Source organism: Chinchilla lanigera, unplaced genomic scaffold (genome assembly GCF_000276665.1).
Source record: "Chinchilla lanigera isolate Chin_1 unplaced genomic scaffold, ChiLan1.0 scaffold00021, whole genome shotgun sequence".
Classification (NCBI taxonomy): domain Eukaryota; kingdom Metazoa; phylum Chordata; class Mammalia; order Rodentia; family Chinchillidae; genus Chinchilla; species Chinchilla lanigera.
Genome location: NW_004955422.1, coordinates 1,979,666 through 1,999,270, shown reverse-complemented (window position 1 = coordinate 1,999,270; position 19,605 = coordinate 1,979,666). Strand labels below are relative to the sequence as shown.

At 40.7% G+C, this 19,605-nt stretch overlaps 1 protein-coding gene across 15 annotated transcripts in view; it reads right to left on the bottom strand.

Annotated features, from left to right (window-relative positions):
• Phf21a (PHD finger protein 21A) overlaps positions 1-19,605 on the bottom strand; it is a 188,482-nt gene that overhangs the window by 46,546 nt on the left and 122,331 nt on the right. For 10 of the 15 annotated variants that reach the window (XM_013514025.1, XM_005384053.2, XM_013514029.1 and 7 more), the window contains 3 exons: positions 8,338-8,544; positions 1,492-1,743; positions 252-341 (listed from right to left, as the gene is read on the bottom strand). In XM_013514025.1, the coding sequence (XP_013369479.1) occupies positions 252-341; positions 1,492-1,743; positions 8,338-8,544 (549 nt within the window). The remainder of the gene's footprint in view (positions 1-251; positions 342-1,491; positions 1,744-8,337; positions 8,545-19,605) is intronic. The other 5 variants (XM_013514036.1, XM_013514035.1, XM_005384054.2 and 2 more) reach the window with 4 other exon arrangements.

Here is a 19,605-nt window from a genome sequence, read left to right as displayed (position 1 = left end):
ACTGTGATTGCTTTACATTTAGGAAACTCTTTTTCCTTTACTTCCTTCTGCTACTGCCTTTGGTCACTGCTGACAAACCATGATGATAGAGTAAGCTTTTCCTCGAAGAGAAATCGGTCGACAGAATCTATAGTTAAGTGGGCTCTGAATACAGTGGAACTGGTCAGCCTACTTCTGCGAGGCTGCCCTGAGAAGGCCCATGAGGATTTCGATCTCACTTGCCCACCCTGGGCTTCGCTTGGTTTACTCACCTGTGGAAGAAAGTTTGGACGTGGAGTGAGTCTAGGAGGAGGGATAAACTGTGGAACTTTGATGGGCTGAGGAGGTGTTGCCTGAACCTGCTAAACAAATGGGAAAAGAAATCAGGGCGAGGGTAGTTCAGTAGCAAAGGTCAACATTCTTACAGTATTTTCAGTATTCCAGTATTTTCCACATTGGACAACACTGTCTCCAAGCTTTTGCTGTGGAGTTAACTACTTGAACTAACACAGCATTTGGAACCTTTCCCTCCACCTGCCTGCTTTGCCCCATAAACCAACCATATTTGTTTCCTCACTCAACAGGCTCAGCGATCTTAGACTAGTTCCTCTGATACCTGAGAACTCGCGTGCTTACCTATTTTTAAAAGCCAAGACTGGATTGAAAGTAAAATCAACTGGTGCCTAGCTAACTGGGTTTTCTCCTGAGCTAGGCCCTTTACCCAACAGTGAATGGCTTTATTCCCATAAAGAATTTTCCCTCAGTAACCAAGTGATCAAGCTGCTTCTCTAAGGATTCCTGGGGAAGTGGCTAAGCTTCAGTTTGCTGCTCTCCGGTTTAACTCACTGTTGGTCGTTACTGAAAAGCCATTACAGCTCTTAGCTGCCATGTTAAAAGAATTTTTATATCCTATCTGGATGCAGTTCCCTCGAGCTTGCAGGAACATCAGTTTCTAAAAGGGCTCAATCCTAGAAATCTAACAAAAAAACCTCTCGTTTAAGTACTTTCTTCGAGGGATTTTTTTCCCCTGATAGAACCTGGCTACTGATATATCAATCTGTGAGTTTCTTGAGTATTTTCCAAGTGTCTCAACCAACAACCAGTACTTCCTGGTGGCATTCAGTGTAAAGGGATAGTGAACTATAAGAATCTAGGAAGGAGTCTTGGCCACAGCAGCAATACAGTGCAGGAGTTTAAACACTCAGGCTTCACAGGAAGGACAGCAGATAGGGTGGAGGAAGAGGTGAGTGAAGGACACATTTCCCAGAAATATAAAGCCGTATTTTGACTGCAGATAATGCACTGACTCTGGTCCCTGTGTCAGGACACCTCTGCGGTTAACTGGGCAGACAGGAATGCTATATTCCCTTGTCAGGCCCAAAGGGAACATGGTATGCCAGAAAAATGACAAGAACTAAGATATCCAGCAGGGGCCTACAATGGATACACTGAACAGATGCATACCCTGAACCCTCTCATATGGGCACACGTAAGTAGCAGCTGCTGGCTTACCAGAGTGACTGTGTTTTTTGCCACAATTTGGACAGCCTCTGCCCCAGGCCCAGTGACCTTACTAGACGTCTGGAGGTTGACTGGTGTGTTCTGCACATCAGTGCTGAGCACAGCCTTCTGACTGTTGATGGCGGTCACCATAGCAATGGTAGGTCTCTGGCCCACAACAGAGGCAGGCATGGTCGCAGTTGCTGCTTTCAAGACGAGAGGTAGTGTCTTTGTGGTAATCATAGAAGCTGTAGTTACAGTCTTCTAGGAGACACGGAGAACAGATATTAGGACACAGAAACGTGACCCCACTAAACAATATGCTGCTGAACTCCAGAACAAAACAAAGCAATAATTTTCATAGTCAATTAAATTTCCCTACATGAGCATATTTCTTTTGTGTACATAGAGCACACTCTTACTATAGGGAAAGATAATCTCTGGTTCACTGGTAATCTCAAATCAGTGTCATTTCTAAGTGGGCAAGTTCACTGTAAGGATTAGACCAGGATGGGCAGAGAACCAGGTGGGCTTACAGACAACGGACATAACTTCTAGTTTTCCTCATTCTCTGTGTGACATAATTTATATACAACTTGTAAATCAGTGAGGTACACATCATCTGCATTTCTATTTTAAATTGCTACAACCTCACTATTATGAAGAAAACCATCATAGAATTCTATTTATCTGCCTCCTGTGACACAGGGGGAAGGGACAGTGTTTCTTCACTTTTTTCAATGTCAACCTCGAGAGGTAGAAGGGAAACTCACATGAGGATTAGCACAAGTGCTGCCTCAGAAGCAGTAAATCCCAAGCCACTGCAAATCTCTCTTGGTTCCTGAACTTCCAGATAATGAAACATATTAACCAACTAGTATGGGAAATACTACTTCTTGATACCAAAGGGATGAGTCACTCCCTGTAATCTTTTCTCTAGAGAACTGCTGCAGAAGTGATCAAAGATTCAGTGAAACGTGACAAGGTGGAAACAAACACCGGAGTTTCAAAAAGCCTTGGAGATCAGAGGATGAACTGAAGGGAGAGGACTTGACTGATGCTTCCTAAGTGCTACGCAGCTCTGAAGCTGTATTTTCCTACACTTTTTACTAGAATAATTAAAAGTGCCAGTTACAAAACAAGTAAACAGTAACAGCCCCACTACTCAGCACACACATCTATCTGGGGCTACTAGTCACTCACGATGCAGGCATCTCAGGAACAGGGCAAGTTACCTGGTCTAACCTGTTGGTTCTGATACTGCATTCTTTCTTTCTCTCTATTTATATTGTACAAGTAGCTGCTATTTGTCACATGTGGCCATTCAAATTCAAATTACAAAGTTAAATTAAGACATCAGTTCCTCATTTGCATAGGCCATATTTCAAGTGTTCAAAAAGTCACGCGTGTCCAGTGGCTGCCAAGCTGGACAGCAAAGACAGAGCATTTGCAACACCGCACAAAGTTCTACTGGATAACACTGTTCTAGATCCACGCAAAGTAACCCCCTGCTTCCTGCAACATACTACCTGTACAGCTTGCACTCACGAATTTCTACAACAGTGTATATGTAAGTACTTGTGTACTAAGCACTTTGGTTGTGATTATTTTCCTTTTCTACCACCTACAAACATACATGTTTTGTTTTCCCAGTCATGGGGATCAAACTCAAGGGTGCTCTACGACCGAACTATCCCCAGAACTAACCCCAGTCTGTCTATCTATCCTTCCTTCCTTCCTTCATTATTATTTTTTGTTTTTGTTTGGTTTTTTGAGACTGGGTCTTGTTTTGTAGTCCAGGCTGGCCTTGAACTCACTCTGGTCTCCAGGCTAGCTTTACACTCATGGTGATCCTCCTGCCTCAGCCTCCTAAGTGCTGGGATTACAGGTGTACAGCATAACACCCAGCTCCTGGTCCTTTTCATTTAGAGATGGAGTCTCACTAAGTTGTCCAGGCTAGCGTCCAACTTGCATCCGCCTGCCTCAGCCTCCCAAGTGGCTATGATGACAGGTATGCACCACTATACTCAGCTATAAATGCATCCTTTAACATCTCCTTTTATTTTTCTTTTAACAAAAATTTAGTGATATACAAAAGCTATAAATGCATCCTTTACTATCTCCTTTCATTTTTCTTTTAACCAAAATTTAGTGATATGGTCTCATGTATCCCATCCTTATTTGGCCTAATCAGCCATCCTTATTAATGATGCAATTAAAATCACCCAATATTTGTTTCATCTTCTTAAAGGCAACAACACAGGAGTAGCCTACTCTTTTTGTCACTGCCTTCTTGAATGTGTAATGGGGGCTACAGGTCATCTGCTTTCTATCACTGATGAAAACCAAATTAAACTAGCTATTTATCATTAGAACTATTGTAGCAGTACAATAGCAAGGACTGCACAATACCAGCTATTTGTAATAAGAGTTTTAAACACAGCATGATATTAGCCCTATCTTTCAATTTAAAATGTTTAAGTACAAAGAACTCTTTTCTTTCAGCACTGATGATTGAAGCCAGGGCCTATGCACTGAGCTAGCTACCTCCTCAGCCCTTTTTTATTTTGTGAGAAAGTCTCACTAAATTGCTAAGTTGAGCAGGCAGAGCTTGAACTTGTGACCTTTCTGCTTGAGCCTCTCAGAGTACTGGGATTACAGCCTGTGCCACCACGCCTGGCTAAATACAAAGAACTTCTCAATTCGCGAGCAAACCACACCTGATGGTCTTCGATTCCGGCCTACCACAGGTTATGGAAATAAAGCTCTGGTCAGCACAACTCAAATGGCGTGGATTTTAAGAACTGCTGTGCTTGTTGTTACTTCTTTAGAAGAAGTCGGAGTACTTTTGGTCCAAGGAATCAGTATTAATATTTTAAATAATCCTAAACTGCTTATTCTAGAAAATACTGACTAAAACCTCAAACCCACCTGCATTATGTATTCACCATTAACCCAATGCTGAAACCTAACAAGCTTGCTCACATCTTAGGTTAGCATTTTTTCTACTTTATAAACATTTAGTTGTGGCTAACTTCACTGTTATTTTAGCATTGATATAAGTGTATAATAAATAAGCACAAAATCTAGTACTATATGCTTCAATGGAAACTTCTTCAAGCATTTTTTTTTTTTGGTACCAGGAATCGAACGCAGGACCTTGCACTTGCTAGGCAGGCACTTGTGCCATTGAGCTACATCACCGGCTTGAAGAATTTATTTACTATTTATTGACACCTAGTATAGGCTTTTTAAGATTTTACTCCTGGCCTGGGGTTTCTTCTGTTCCAAATCTTAGGAAACAGAAAGCACTCCTGGAGGACCAGGAAATCCAAACATGTTTAAATGCTTCTGGCAGGAGGAAAAAAGACACAGAAAAGGAGCCTAAAAGCAAAGAAAATGACTTCTAGAGGCTGTGATTAGTCCTTGGCTAGTTAATGCTGTCTAAGTCTGATCATCTTCAAGAGAACCTAAACCTCATGAGAAGTTAACACAGAAATACAAGGCAAATACCAACAGCAAAATCTTTTTATTTTTGCTAAGCATTATTGCTTATCGGCAAAATATGAAGTATTATTTAAAACATTTTGATGCACTAATCAGAGCTCTGAGGGATTGTTACTATGGGTTCTAGCTAATCTCCACATTTATTTCAGATCGCTTAATTTTGGGTGGAAACTCACCATTGTTCACTAAAACAAACACAAATACAAGACTTCTTGTACAAGACACCCTTTGCCTATTGTGTATTTTCTTTTTTTTTTTTTTTTGGTTTTTCTCCGGTACCGGGAACCGAACTCATGACCTTGCGCTTGCCAGGCAGGCGCTTTTGCCGCTGAGCTAAATCCCCAGCCCCCCTATTGTGTATTTTCTGTTTGGTTTTATTAACTGTACTCTTATTTACATTTGTATTTTAGCATTAAAAACAACAGTTTGTGAATATAGGCTGAAGATAAAGGTATGCTTGTATACAAATATTCTATTAGCTTTTCCTATAAACTGGAAAAATTTCAAAATACTACACATACAAGACTGAGTTGGAGTTATCTACAGTTAAGTCCACAACTTACAAAAATTCAAGTTGCAAACTTCTACAGGTGTACTGTATTAAGACTCACTTTGCCAGATACAAATGAGTCTGCCTTACGAATGTTCTCTTGGAACAGAACTTATTCGTAAGCCTGGGACTTACTGTGCATACAAGGAACTGTTCCTACCTCTGCCTGCTAAAAGATTTCTTCGTTTCTTCCCCCCACCCCAGTACATGCTAATCACTTAGCTAGCATCTCCTGTCCCACACTGATTCCTTCATAGTTACTCCTTTCTGAAGTTACATATTTCAATATACTGCATATAATGTCCCATTTGTCCTCGTCCTTATGAACCTTTAACTGCTTCCCTAAGACTGCCAGAACATCCAATGTTTTGTCCTGCATGGAAGGTGCCCACCACAATTTAACCAGCTTTCCTGGCTTCTCTCCCTCTCCCATCCGTTTATGGCATCCACGCTCCAGTCACACCAGCCTGCTTGTTACTCTCAAGCCATGCACTTACTTTTTTGATTTCATATTTCTGTTCATACTACTTCTACACTCGTGATGCTCTTTCCCCTCTGCTCTGTCACTGGAATCCCATTCATCTGCCCAGGCCTGCTCACAGGCTGCCTCCTTTGAGAAGCACTTTCTGATCCCTCTAATTAAAAGTACAGTACTCCGTTCTCTAGTATCTCCACAGTTCTTTGCTGGTACTTTTATTTTACTCTGTTAGCAGTTTGCATTTTCTTCTTCCTTTTTAAGTTGCTGAAAACAGAAACTTTGTCTTGTGAATCTATTCCTCACATTGCCCAGCAAAGTGCCTGCACACAGTAAGGACTCAATAAATATTTACACAATGAATTAAAATTAATTAACATAATGTACCAGGTTCTTGGCAAAGATCATTATTCTTTACATAGTAGAACCTAGCACACTGACAGTGGTCAATAAATAATTGAATAAATATTACAGTTTACTGTAAAGACAAACAAAAACCTAAAGGATCCTTCAGGTTTTAATATTAAATCTTTGCAACACAAGTCTTGGTCAGGGGATTTTTAGAAGTCAGGTTTAATGTCTAATTTCCAAATAGCCTTGGAATGAAGAACAGGGAAAGAGTCCCATGCACTGCTCTAGCTATCTGATTTACAACAGAGGTTTTCTCTCCCCTTCTTTGCTTTGTTGCAGTGTTTGCATTCCCTTTTTTGGTCCTGTATGGTAGTACAGGAGAGTGATGGACAGGTTTTTCAGACAGAATACTGGGGTTTCAAATCTTGGCTCCAATACATGCTACCTGTATGATCTAGGTAAATTACTTAACCTCTCTGTGCATTACATGTTCTCTTCTAAAAATAAGACAGTAACACTTTCCTCATACAATTAGGGCAAGAAATGTATCCATTACACACATAGAGCTCTTAGGAGATCCTGGTGTGTAATAACCACTATTAAATGCTAACTATTGTTTGTCACTTCTAAAATGTTGTACATGAACCAGTCCAATGTCCATAAATGATTAATACTGAGTAAAATATAATCTTTTCCTCTACATAATGAAGGCTTGGGTGTGTGGGAAGAGTTCACAATTAAGTTTTCAGAAGATCCCACAGTCTTTGAAATATATAAATAAGTAAGTGTATTACACGCGAATATATATATTTTATGGGGAGGAATCTATAACTTTGAATAGTCTTAAAAGGATCTGTGATCCACAAGTGCCCAGAACTACTGTTCACTAGTCCCTTTAGTATGTAGAGATTAAGCCTGAATAGTTTTCTTCGCTAGGTGTCATTTCCAAATATGCCCTCTGGGTAACTTGATTATTTCACATATACTATATGCTAGTTTAAGTGCCCTTTTCAGTAAAAACATTTACACATTTACACTAAGCTAGAATATTATTAAATTGCCACTTCTTAGCGTTCTATAATGCTAGAGCATTCTATAGCGTTCTCTTTTTCTCTTGGGGTTTGTTTTTTTGCCTTTTCTTTGCAGGGGGTGTTGGTTTTTTGAGACAAGGTTGCACTATGTAGCTCAGGCTGGCCTCAAACTTGCAGCAGTCCTTCTGTCTTAGCCTTCTGAGTGCTGGAATTACAGGCGTGTGCTACCACGCCTGGCTCGTAGCTTTCTTTTGAGATTTTTACCAAAATAGACTCATATTCTCAACACCAGAGAACAGAATCACTTTCTCAAAACTATAGACTTAAAAGCAAATATTCTGTTTTTAGGAATAATAAAAACACATTGCCCTTTTGAATGTTTTTTTTTTTTTTTGCGGGGGGAGCTGGGGATATGGCTCAGCAGCACAAGCGCCTGCCTGGCAAGTGCAAGGTCCTGAGTTTGATTCCCAGTACCAAAAAAAAAAAAAAAAGAACCTGAATGTTTTTTTTCTCAACCTAGTCACAAGAGAACTAACCCTGGAATAGCTCCACACCTATTTGCTAAGAATCCCAGAAAAACAATTCCAGAAGAGGCCAAGTTCCACAGACTTTTAGAGCAACTGTAAATAAGTAATTCCAGACATTCAAAATAAGACTTTAATTCCACTAGAATATACAGGAATGATTTTCTTCTGTTACTGACTACCTTTCCTGCCTTCTCTGAACAGGTGTAAAGTTGATTTTACTTCATGGTAATGTTCCTTCTTTCTGTCAGTGAATTTCAGGAGATTCATACTCCAGTTACAGTTTTTTAAAAAAAGAAACCAGAAAAACCTTCGTTTAGCACTAGTTGAACTTAGAACAGCTGAAACAGGTCCCAGTTCTGTGTGGCTCACGTGGAGTCAATCTCCATTACAGAGCTGCAGCGCACATGTGCACTTTACCTGTGAAGCAGTCAAGGTGGGCGAGGGTGCAGCTGACTGCTGGGTGTGGTGGTGGTGGTACTGCTGTTGTTGCTGGAGTTGCTGGAGTGGTTGCTGCTGTGCTGTTTGTAGTTTGTTTTCAGATTGTGGCAATGGCTGTATCTGGAACTTGTCTGGTTGTTCTTGCTTTACTATCAGGTTCTTCCGTAGCTGTTCAACTACTCTTTTCTACCAAGTGGAGACAAAAAAGAAATAAAATCTATCAGAATGCTGTTTTGTCAGCTGCATGGAAATACACAGCAACTATATTCCTCTGACATCTTTTCTATTAACAGCTTCATGTAAAACTTGTTACACACAAAACTCATACAGATTCTACATATGAGGAGTTCCATGAACTTAACAGACATTACCATAAATATAGGAAACTGAAGCATACAGATGAAAAAAGTAAAAAGAGATCATATAACCGAATTCAGATGTCTTGGCTATTATCAGCCTAGCACGGTAGGCTGGAAGGGCGGAAGAGCACAACAGGAAGAGGACAATTCTAGAGTTCATACTGCTGCTGTTGAAAGTTAAATTTATATTCTGATCAACTACAGGATAATGAGCAAGTGTCCTGGCCGACCTGGGCCTCTAAGTCCTGGTCCAAAAATGACGTGACTGACAATATCCTTAGGGTTCTCATGAGCACCACGTCTATACACACACACACACACACACACACACACACACACTATTACCTTGGTACACCAACTTCTATTTGCAAACAATTTGGTTCGACAGCAAAAGCTTTCAGCAAAATTTTGCTTCTGTTCGCAAATACCAGATCGAGTGAGAAACATGAGCACAGCCATCTTCCCCAAACACAAACACAGCCATCTTCCCCCAAATCGTAAAACAAATCAAGTTCGTAAAATGAGGTGCCACTCTATCTATATATACATATAAAGTGCCCACAACTGTGATTAGCACATTATTATTGCTCATTATTATCTGTATACCGAATGAAATGGATACCAAGCCATCCTAATATGTATTAATAAAACAAACATGATGTATCTATCCAAGTTTGAAACATTAAACAATGAAACCATGATCCCAGGAATATGCACAATAAACAACCAATATTTTAAATAACTGACACATTTAATTCTTCAGGAGAACCTCTCTGCTGGAATAGAACCTGTGGAAAAATGCATGTACTGTGTTTAGGCAGAGTAGGGATTTGGCTACATGGGATGAAAATTTAAAGTTAAGGTTGTGGGCTGGGGATTTAGCTCAGCAGCACAGCGCCTGCCTGGCAAGTGCAAGGTTGTGAGTTCGACTCCCGGTACCGGAAAACAAACAAACAAAAAATAAATAAAGTTAAAGTTTCTTGAACTTTCTAGAAGTTGTTCCTTGTGGAGGTTGCTTCCTGTACATGACACATCTTCATTCTTTCTTTCATCCCTTTCCCTCCCCTCCAACTCTCCATTCCTTTCTCATTTGAGAAAAACTTATCTCGCTACTATTAATCTAACTTTTACTTTGCTCTTTATTTATATTTTGGGTTTCTCATATAAGAAAAACCAGTTGATATTTAAGCTTATGTGTCTGATTTATTTCACTAAACATTATGGTCTCAAGGTGCATCTGTTTTCCTACCAATGACTCAAATTTATCTCTCTTTTTGGCAGAGTAGTATTCCATTGTGCATCAATACCACAATTTCTTTGTCCATTCATCTGTTGATGGATATATAGGCTGCTTCCAAGATTTAGCTATTATGAATGATGCTGCTATAAACGTGTGAGGCATGGTACTTATGATAACAAAAGACTGTTCTTTTCTAATATAGATTATGAATGAAGAAAAAGAAACTTAGTGCTTAGTGCTTAGCTTAGATCTTTTTTTCTTTTTTTGAGACAGGGTCTCGCTCTGTAGTTCAGGCTTGCTTGAACTCACTATGTAGCCGAGGCTCACCTCGAACTCACAGTGATCCTCCTGCCTCAGCCTCCTAAATGCTGGGATTACAGGCATGTGCCACCATGCCCAGCAGCATAGGTATTTAAATAAAGGATTAAGTAAAACCATTAGCACAAGATTAACTTTTAAATACCTACTATGGCCCTAACCAACTTCATAATCCATATTCTCTAAAGAATCCAAACCTGCAGGCTGCTTAACATATTTGAACATTAAAATATTTACAAAATGGATTTTAAAAAACCTTAAGTCAATACAAAATTCATTCTTAAGAGAGTTTTTATATTTTTCTTGATTCTTTTTTGGACAACAAAAATATCCCATAAAGGCCAATTTTGGGAAGAAAAACTGATTCTGCTGCACATTATACTCTGCTAGCACTACCTCTTTGAGTATTTTTTTAAAATGTGGAGTTTAAAGTCTCTGCAGAAACCATCTACAAAGTAATAAAAATGCAAATTAATAAAATATCCAATGCTTATAAACATTAACTTTCAAGTCTTCAAAACTATCTTTCAAGTACAAAAGCCAGAGAAATGGAACTGCTGTCAGTTAAAAGGAAGCGAAGTACTAGTAGTGTTGCTGCATTTAATTTTTTTATCATGTGTAATTTTATTGCTTGGTGCCTACCAGAATAGTCAGATGTTTAAAAATTTAATAATTAGCCAGGTATAGTGGTTCACACCTATAATCCCAGCACTCAGGAAGCTGAGGCAGGTGGATTGCCATAAATGAGGCCAGTCTGGCGTACATAGTGAGACCTTGTCTCAAAAAAGCCAAAACGAAAACAAAAACACCCACCTCAAAACAAAGCAAAAACCAACAACAACCATCCCCAGTATGTTCTACTTATTCCCCACCTGAAGTACACTAGAAGGAAGAGACAAAGCCCAGAACCTCCCCAGTGTCAGGTACCACAGCAGGGAACAGCAAGGAGAGAGCCAGAGGGTCCTGCGGGCTACAGAAGGTGGTGGCCAGATGGAACTAGCTGTGAGCGCAGGAGTCAAGGGCTTCACACTGCACTCACAACCATCCCTCCCACACCTGAAACAAAGCCCTGGGAGCTTGCGGATGGCAAGGAAAACCAAGATCCAAATACTTGCAAACCAAAAATGACTCAGGGACTCGCCCCTTGCTCCTTGCTGTGCTCCCCAGAGGATGAGAGCAGCTGTGCATGTCTACGGGTGTCTGCGGCACTTTTAAAAACATCAAGGTCTGGAAGAAGCGGAGTTGCATTCTATCACCTAACTATATGTGGTTAGGGGTCAGGGGTATAGCTCAGTGGCATGGTGCCTGCTTGGCAAGTGTGAGGTCCTGAGTTCGAGTCCCAGTATCTATCTATCTAATTTTTTTTTTTTTTTTTTAGTCAGAAAACCAAGGGCAGAGAACAGAGTGGCTCAGCAGTGGAGGCTCCTGGCGCGGCGGGTAGAGGGCAGTGCTGTGTGAGAGCCGGCTGCTCTGTCCCGTGGCCAGTCTCGCTCTAGTTGAGCTGCACTGCTCTAGCAAACACAACACTTGCATCACTTGAGAGGGACCTAGATCTAGGTCAGCAGCAGTTGTGGGTGGCAGCGAGAGAAGGCAGTCGTAGTATTGCCTAAGTCCCAGCCATGTGGGATCAAGCAGCTTTCTCAACGGCCCCTGTAAAAGGATGTCCTCTTTTCTCCACAGGAGATGAGCACATGTTTCCTCTTAGGCATTTTAAACAAAGAAATCATGGCTTCCGTGGGTCACTAAAGAGAATATACTGGCATGACCAATTTGATATTTTCAATGCTGTTCACACGGGAGATCTTTAAGTGTAGCCAACTGTCTCAGAACATCATCTTAAGGCGTTGAGAAAAGGCTGAATTTTACAAGCTGGTCATTCAACATTCATTAATCCATTAATAAAAGTTAAGAGAGAAGAAAAAAGCCAAGTCAGTGAAAAAACAAAAGCTAGAAAGAATGACTGCAGCAGGAGGGAGAAAAAGTGAATAATTTAGGCTCTTCTCTCCTCAGTGTATTTCCTATAAACAACAGGCCAGTGTGGCAGGCCACCCGCTTCAATCCACCTGTCAAGAGCTGCTCCCCAAGCCCAGCCCCGGAGACCCAGCCTCGCGCTCCCCCAGCACTCACATCCCTGGGTCTCACCAGGGCTTGCTGAGGCAGAAGGACTCAGCCTGCCTCTGACACCTCAAGTCACAGCTCCCAAGACAGGTAGTCACGGTGGTCAATATTGTGACATTCAGAGATGCTATCAACATGCTCCCACGACAGCAAGACAGATCCGAAGGAGAATATGGAATTTCTAGCTCCAATACAACAGAATATGGGTTTGTTTTTCTGGTGGCTAAGTCAACCATGCCAAGTTCCATGATGCTGGTCAGTACAGAAGGGAGCTGGAGAAGTGGAGGATGGCACTCCCGCCCCACTGAGCTGACAGGTGGGTTCCAACGAGAAATTCACAAACTTTAGAAAGTTTCTCTCCAAAGGAACTCTAGGGGTTGGGGATGTGGCTCCGTGGTAGAGCTCATGCCTTCCATGCACAAGGCCCTGGGTTTGATCCCCCTAGCACCACACACACACACACACACACACACACAAAATAAATAAATAAAATAAAATAAAATAAAATAAAATAAAATAAAATGAACTCTGGGCATAAGGTACTTTCCACTCCAGCTGGATGTCACTTCCTAAGTTTCTACTTTGCCCACCATTATGGAACATTAACTGTTGTGTATCAATCATGAGAGGGCCGCACCCATTTAAGATAGCTTCTGACATAACCCTGCCTTAAAAATGCACCCCCTCCCATGAGTTAACATCCAATCACAAAATACAATCTTCATCTTTCATATCACAGGCCGACAGGGACTTTCACAAGTCCAGAAAGTCAAGAACAAACCTAACTCAATTTTACAATAAATTCATTAATAAAAAATATTTCCAGGTATTCAGACTCACCAACCACTCAAAATAAAACAAGGATACTAAATTTTATGTGTGCAGAAAAACTAACTTGGAGAAATTTATACTTTTTTTTCTGTTTTTTACATTCTCCTTTTAAATTTTTATTGGTACATGTATGCAGTGCATAATGACAGAAATTTATATTTATTGATGATAGCAGAATTTCACAAGTAAGTGTAGGGATGTAGCTCAGTGGTAGAGTACTTGCCCAACAGGTGCCAAGCCTAAGGTTAGATACCCAGAATCATAAAAAAAATTTAAAAACAGCCAGGCATAGTGGGGCACACCTATAATCTCAGCACTCAGGAGGCTGAGGCAGGAGGATTGTCGTGAGTTTTAAGCCTGGGCTACATGGTGAACTTGAGGCCAGCCTGAACTGCATGGCGAGCCCCTGACTCAAAAACAAACAAACAAACTCCATGGAGGTGAAAAAAGCTTTCTATTGTCCAAATGAAACTCAACCACTACATTTGTAAGTGATACCAATATACATCAGCAGTGAGGAGACAGGAGAAGATATGATGGTCCTCAGAAGGTACCAAACAATCACCCTCAGGAGAATATTTTCTGACATAGCATCAGTAACAGAAGTACAGTCTAGAGCAAAAGGAATGTGTTGTTTAAAGCTAACAGAAAATTGAGTGAAGATTCCATCATTTTATGAACAAAAACAAAGAATGTCATTTTATGAATAAAAATACAGGGAAAAAAGCAGTAAACCCTCTGCTTCATGCAGTAAATAAATTCAGTGGGAGAATATGCAATGAAGCTATTGGAGAGAATGCTCCAGGGGAAACACAGGATAGATCCTCACAGAGGAGGAGGAAGAGCACTGGTAGAAGCAGCTACAAAAATATACTCAGCTAAAAATAAAGGCATTTTAGTCATTTTGTAAGATACTAGAAGGCTTTCCCCAACTCTCTGAGATTCATTTTTGGAGTTAGAATTAGACAAGTAACTTCTGTTCTTTTTTAGGCTTTTAAGAGATATAGCCTTTAGCTGGGTGTGGTGGTGCACGCCTACAATCCCAGCACTCGGGATGCTGAGGCAAGAGGATCACTGTGAGTTCGGGGCCAGCCTGGGCTACACAGTGAGACCCTGCCTCAAAAAAAAAAAAAAAAAAAAGACAGCAAGAGACAGCCTTTAAAAATATCACCTGCTTGACAGAAGCACCATCTGTAAGCCCATCTTATATTGGATAGGACAGGGACCTACAAGCTGGGTCTGCAGATGCATAATGGATAAGCAAAAGTAAGACAAAAATTTTGGATCCCTTCAGATCCCTGCGCAGCACTGCACAGCAGGCTAAGGGGAGTTACAAGGTTTATTAGCCCTAAATTTACCTAGATTATTTCATCCCGCTTTGAGACTGAGGACACCAAGGTAAGAGTAAAGTGATTTTCAGGATTTGTAGGGATCTAACTGCCAGCTTTTACAACATCCAGTTCCAGACACCCTGCCACAATGCCTGGAAGTTTCAAGTCATTGATTCTCAAACCTGGAACCACCTTGCACTCTAGGAAAAGCAGAACCTTGAAGACCACCCCACAACCAGGTCTCTCCGCAAGCGGGAACCGTTATCTCACCAGGGGAACTGACCCTCACCCTGAGCAGAAGCCATCCTCACACAACAGAACTGAACCAGTTCCAAGATACACGTCACGCCGATCACGATTCCCTACAACGCCACATGTGCGAACTCCCAACCCTCGCCTTGGCGCCTCTTTTCTACAAAACCCTAAAGTTCTCTTCCGGCTCTCAGTGACAGATCTTGAACAGCTCATGCTTCCCAGTACGGTCAACTGAGGAGCGCTCCTCTCTTGTGCTTCACCACTGCTCATCTTAATTGATGTTGAGATGGAGCGCCTGTTGGGACTCGTAGAGCTGGGGCTTTTGTCCTGCAACTCCAGAACAGTATGGGGAAATGGATATGTTGTCTGGCAAAGCGGGTAGGAATTTTGATTTTGAGACTTGGGATAGACAAGTATTTTCTAGTTCTGTGAAGTGTCAGAGAATTTGTATATCAGAATATAAAAAATGAAGGAACAGCAGTAGTTCACATTATCAAGCTCTTTTCAATAAAGCTCAAAATTCCCTGCATGGATGTTTAACAGGTGGTACAGAATACATATGTTGTGGCATCAATCAGACTTTGGTTTACCTTTTTAATTAAAAAAAATTCTTTGGGGTTTATTCATTTTTACACACACACACACACACACACACACACACACACAGAGTTTACATCAATGGATGCTATATCCCATGTCCACAGGAGATTAGACCTCTTATTTCTATCAATGGGGTATACAGTTCATCTCCATATGGGATTAGACCTTTTAATAGCCTGATTGAAATGCAGCTTACATTTTCCTTATTTAGTTCATTCATACCCTAACCTTCTCCCCTAGTGTGATGTATATGACTAAAAACGCCGCTAATGTTGCTATCATCGAACTTTGTCTATGTCTAGGGGCCCTTTTAATGATCTGGGGACTGGCCAGTCATGGTGGTCCATGCCTATAATCCCAGCACTTTTGGGAAGCTGAGGCAGAAAGACAGCAAGTTTGACCCCACCATAGGCAACTCAGCAAGACCCTGTCTTGAAATAAAACCTTTAAAAGGGGCTGGGACTATAGTTTGGCATGGAGGCTCTGGGCTCAATCCCTAGTCAAGCAAGGGGGTAGCTGCTGTACTCAAGACAGATGTGACTGACGGAGACCCAGAGAGCCAAAGATGCTGAGCTGCTACAGTATAACTCAGGAACAGAGGACTCGCCAGCATGCACAAGGCTTTGGGGTCTTCTCCAACACCACAAAAATGAAAAATGAATGAATGAATAACATAAAGACACATGTGCTAGGGCAAAACACCATAACATACAGACTAAGAAGGTGCACTGCATACTGGGAATGGTAGTTGTAATATATTTCTTTATAATAAAAAAGCAGGCTGGAATATAGGTCAGTGGTACAAGTGCCTGCCTGGCCAGTGCAAGGTCCTGAGTTCAATTCCCAGTAACCAGCCCCCACAAAAAAAAAGAAAAGAAACTTTCAATATAATAAAAGACCAAAGAGCCCAAATTCAGAAACCAATTGGATTGTGTTTAGGATTTCTGTGTTTTTTGAAGCGCTAAGCTACACTGAAGCAGAACAGTACTGTAGTGTTCTCTTCGCTTCAGAAAACTGCTGAGGATCAAATGAACTCATGGTGAGGAGGTGCCTAAGACACTGTCAAAGGCAATGCGAAAGTGAGAGATGGTCACCAATGAATAACGTAATTTGTCTATATGAATTTTCAACTCAGAGCAACAGCTAGTAAAATGGGCCTTTTTCAATGTCAATTATACTTAAATCACTTGATTTTTAACATCTTATCAAATGTTTTAATGTTAGTTTGAGCTAAGCTTGGCTTTATTTTTTAATGAGAACTGCCCCCCAAAATAGTAAAATAGTAAGAAAGTGATTGATATGTGTTGCCTTTTTAGAAATCAAGCACTTACAAAATATATCCTTGTGTAGAAGTCTAGGTATGTCCCAGACTTCTTATACCTCTACAGTGGTTCATAATTCTGAATGCATCAAACAGACGTTCAATTTAAATGTAAACCAACCCAGCAAAGACCTTAGGCTCTGTAATGAGGACAGCAGAAAAAACATAAGAACCATTTACAATGTGCACAATTTAGCTGCTTGCTAACATAAAAATGTAGCTGGGTCATTGTGTTTGTACCACAATGAGATATGACACAGAGACTATTAATTTGTAAATTAAGCTCCTCTTCAGCAAAATATAGGGCCCTCTATAACTATCTGTCCACAGAACACTGCGGCACACACACCCCCAGCTTGTCATTCATCATTCCAGGTTCTGCCTCACAACTTAAAAGGCTACACCAGAGTGGTCACACACACTACTGAAATTCTCTTATTCCTCTGCCCCAAAGCTGCTGTGGGGATCCTCACAGAAACTATGGTGACTGGAGATGGCTTCACAGGTAGCTGTGCCTGACAAGCTGGATATGAAAACAGAACTTAAGTACAGTGATGATCCTAAAAGGAAGGAGGGGAAAGAAGGAACAAAACAAAAACCTCTGCTATTTTATGGAACGCTGTTCAGATAGAACAGTTCTGGGTGTCATTTGAAATAACATATCTAGTGGTTCCCCTTTCCACAGACAGCCAAGACAATCAGATGCTGGAAGAGGCACATTCAATAGGTTATTTAACCAAATTCTACAAATTCTATGCAAATACATCTGAGAGATGGATGGGTCTCCTCCAAAAGCAAAGCTATCTTTTTATTTATCTATTTATTTATTTTTGAGACACCGTCTTGCTAGCTATGTAGTTCAGGTTGGCCTTGAGTTCACTATGTAGCCCAGGTTGGCCCTGAATTCACGGCGATCCTCCTGGGACTGTCTCCCAAGTGCTGGGATGATAGGTGTGTGCCACCACGCCTGGCTTGGTATTTTTTGACAATCCTTAATTCTGTAGTTTTTTTATATATGAGAGAAAAAGACACTAGTACTGGAATAACATACTGCATCAGGCAGTATACACCATATAGAACATATTTTTGATAAATTTTCCTAACATTTAAAAATAAATAACTTTTATAAATCATTATTGACATTTTTAATTGGAATTATTTTTACAACAGTACATCCTGAACATCATAATCCTGATGCTTAAAAACACCATTTTTCCAGCACTGGGGAGGCTGAGGCAAGAAGACTGCCACGAGTTCGAGGCCAACCTGGACACATAAGTGAGTTCAAGGCCAGCCTGCACTACATAGCAAGACCCTGTCTCAAAAACAAAACAAAAGGCTGGGCATGGTTGGGCACACTTGCAATGGTAGCACTCAGGAGGCTAAGGCAGGGCGATTAGTGCAAGTTCGAGGCCAGCCTGGACTGCATAGTGAAACCCTGTCCCAAAAAGACAAAAAACAAAACAAAACAAAACAAAAAACCTACCACAATTTTTATCATCTACAGTAAAAACATAAACACACTGACTTTAAAGGATTCTGAAGCTACTGAATATCTTAATTTCACAAAATATTCACAATTTCACCAGCTGAATTTATCATCAAGTATTTATTATAAATTACTTTCTGACAAGGCCCCACCTGAAATAACTCGAAGGGAGCAACTGCATCATGCTAGGTAGGCTTCCCAAATGACAGGTGGCTCATTTGAGGGCCTGGACCATCCAAGCTGACCTGCACTATTCTGAACCTAGCCTGAGTTTTCTCCAGCAGTGGTACAATAAACCTGAACTCATCTTTCAGAATTTCAGACAAGTTTGCTTTCTTGTTTTAAATTGTCAGTACTAGAAATATAGAGGTTCAGCGACATAAAAGAAAGGCATGAATGCTCTTTTAATGAATAAAATACATTTACTTAAAAATTTAAGACCTTTATTAAATCTTAAATGTAAAGAGAAACATTTTCCCAGGACATGAAAATTACAAAATTCAATCCATAAATCCCTATACAAATATTTAAAGCATGTGCGTACACACACACACACACTCAAGTTTTAGAAAGCACAGAACGGCCACAGTACTTTCTTCTAGCATACCTCTTTGTACTAAAGGTGAAGCTCATGCTTTTACCATACTGTTCTCCAGTTTTCACAACAACAAAAGTACAGACAGTCAAAAAAGAAGAGGACATTGTCAGGAATGTAAGACCGGCCCTTCATAGTTAGTAGACTTTACTTGAGAGCAGTTTTAGTTCCGAGCAAAACTGGGGGAAATACAGAGTCCCCACGTACCCCTTGCCTCCTCCCTGCCAATGCCCCACCACAGCGAAGCATTTGTTACATCGACAGGTCTGCCCTGACACATTAAAGTTTATAATTTACATCAAGATTCACTCTGGGTGCTATAAACTCTACAGATTTGAACGAATGTACAAGGATCTATATCTACTGAAGTATCATATAGAATAATTTCACTGCCCTAAAAATTCTCTGTGCTCTGCTTTTCATCCCCACCTTCTCTAACCCCTGGCAACCGCTGATCTTTTTAACATCCCCACAGTTCTGCCTTGCTCACAGTCTCAGAGTTGGAATCGTACAGTATGTAGCCTTTTTGGATTGGCTTCCCTTAGTATATCATAGCTTGATGGGACACCTCTTTTTAGCTGTGAATGTTTCATTGTCTGAATCCACCAGAGTAGTTCCTTGGGTTTTTTTTTTTTTCATACAGTCTAACATGTTAAGCTGTTGATTCTATAATGGTTACAATAAAACCCCAATAATATCAGAGAGACATTACTTGCTGGGTGAAACAGTGATACTCTGCCCAGGCGATTCAACTTAGGTCTCAAATCAGGGGTAGAGCCAGACTTAATTA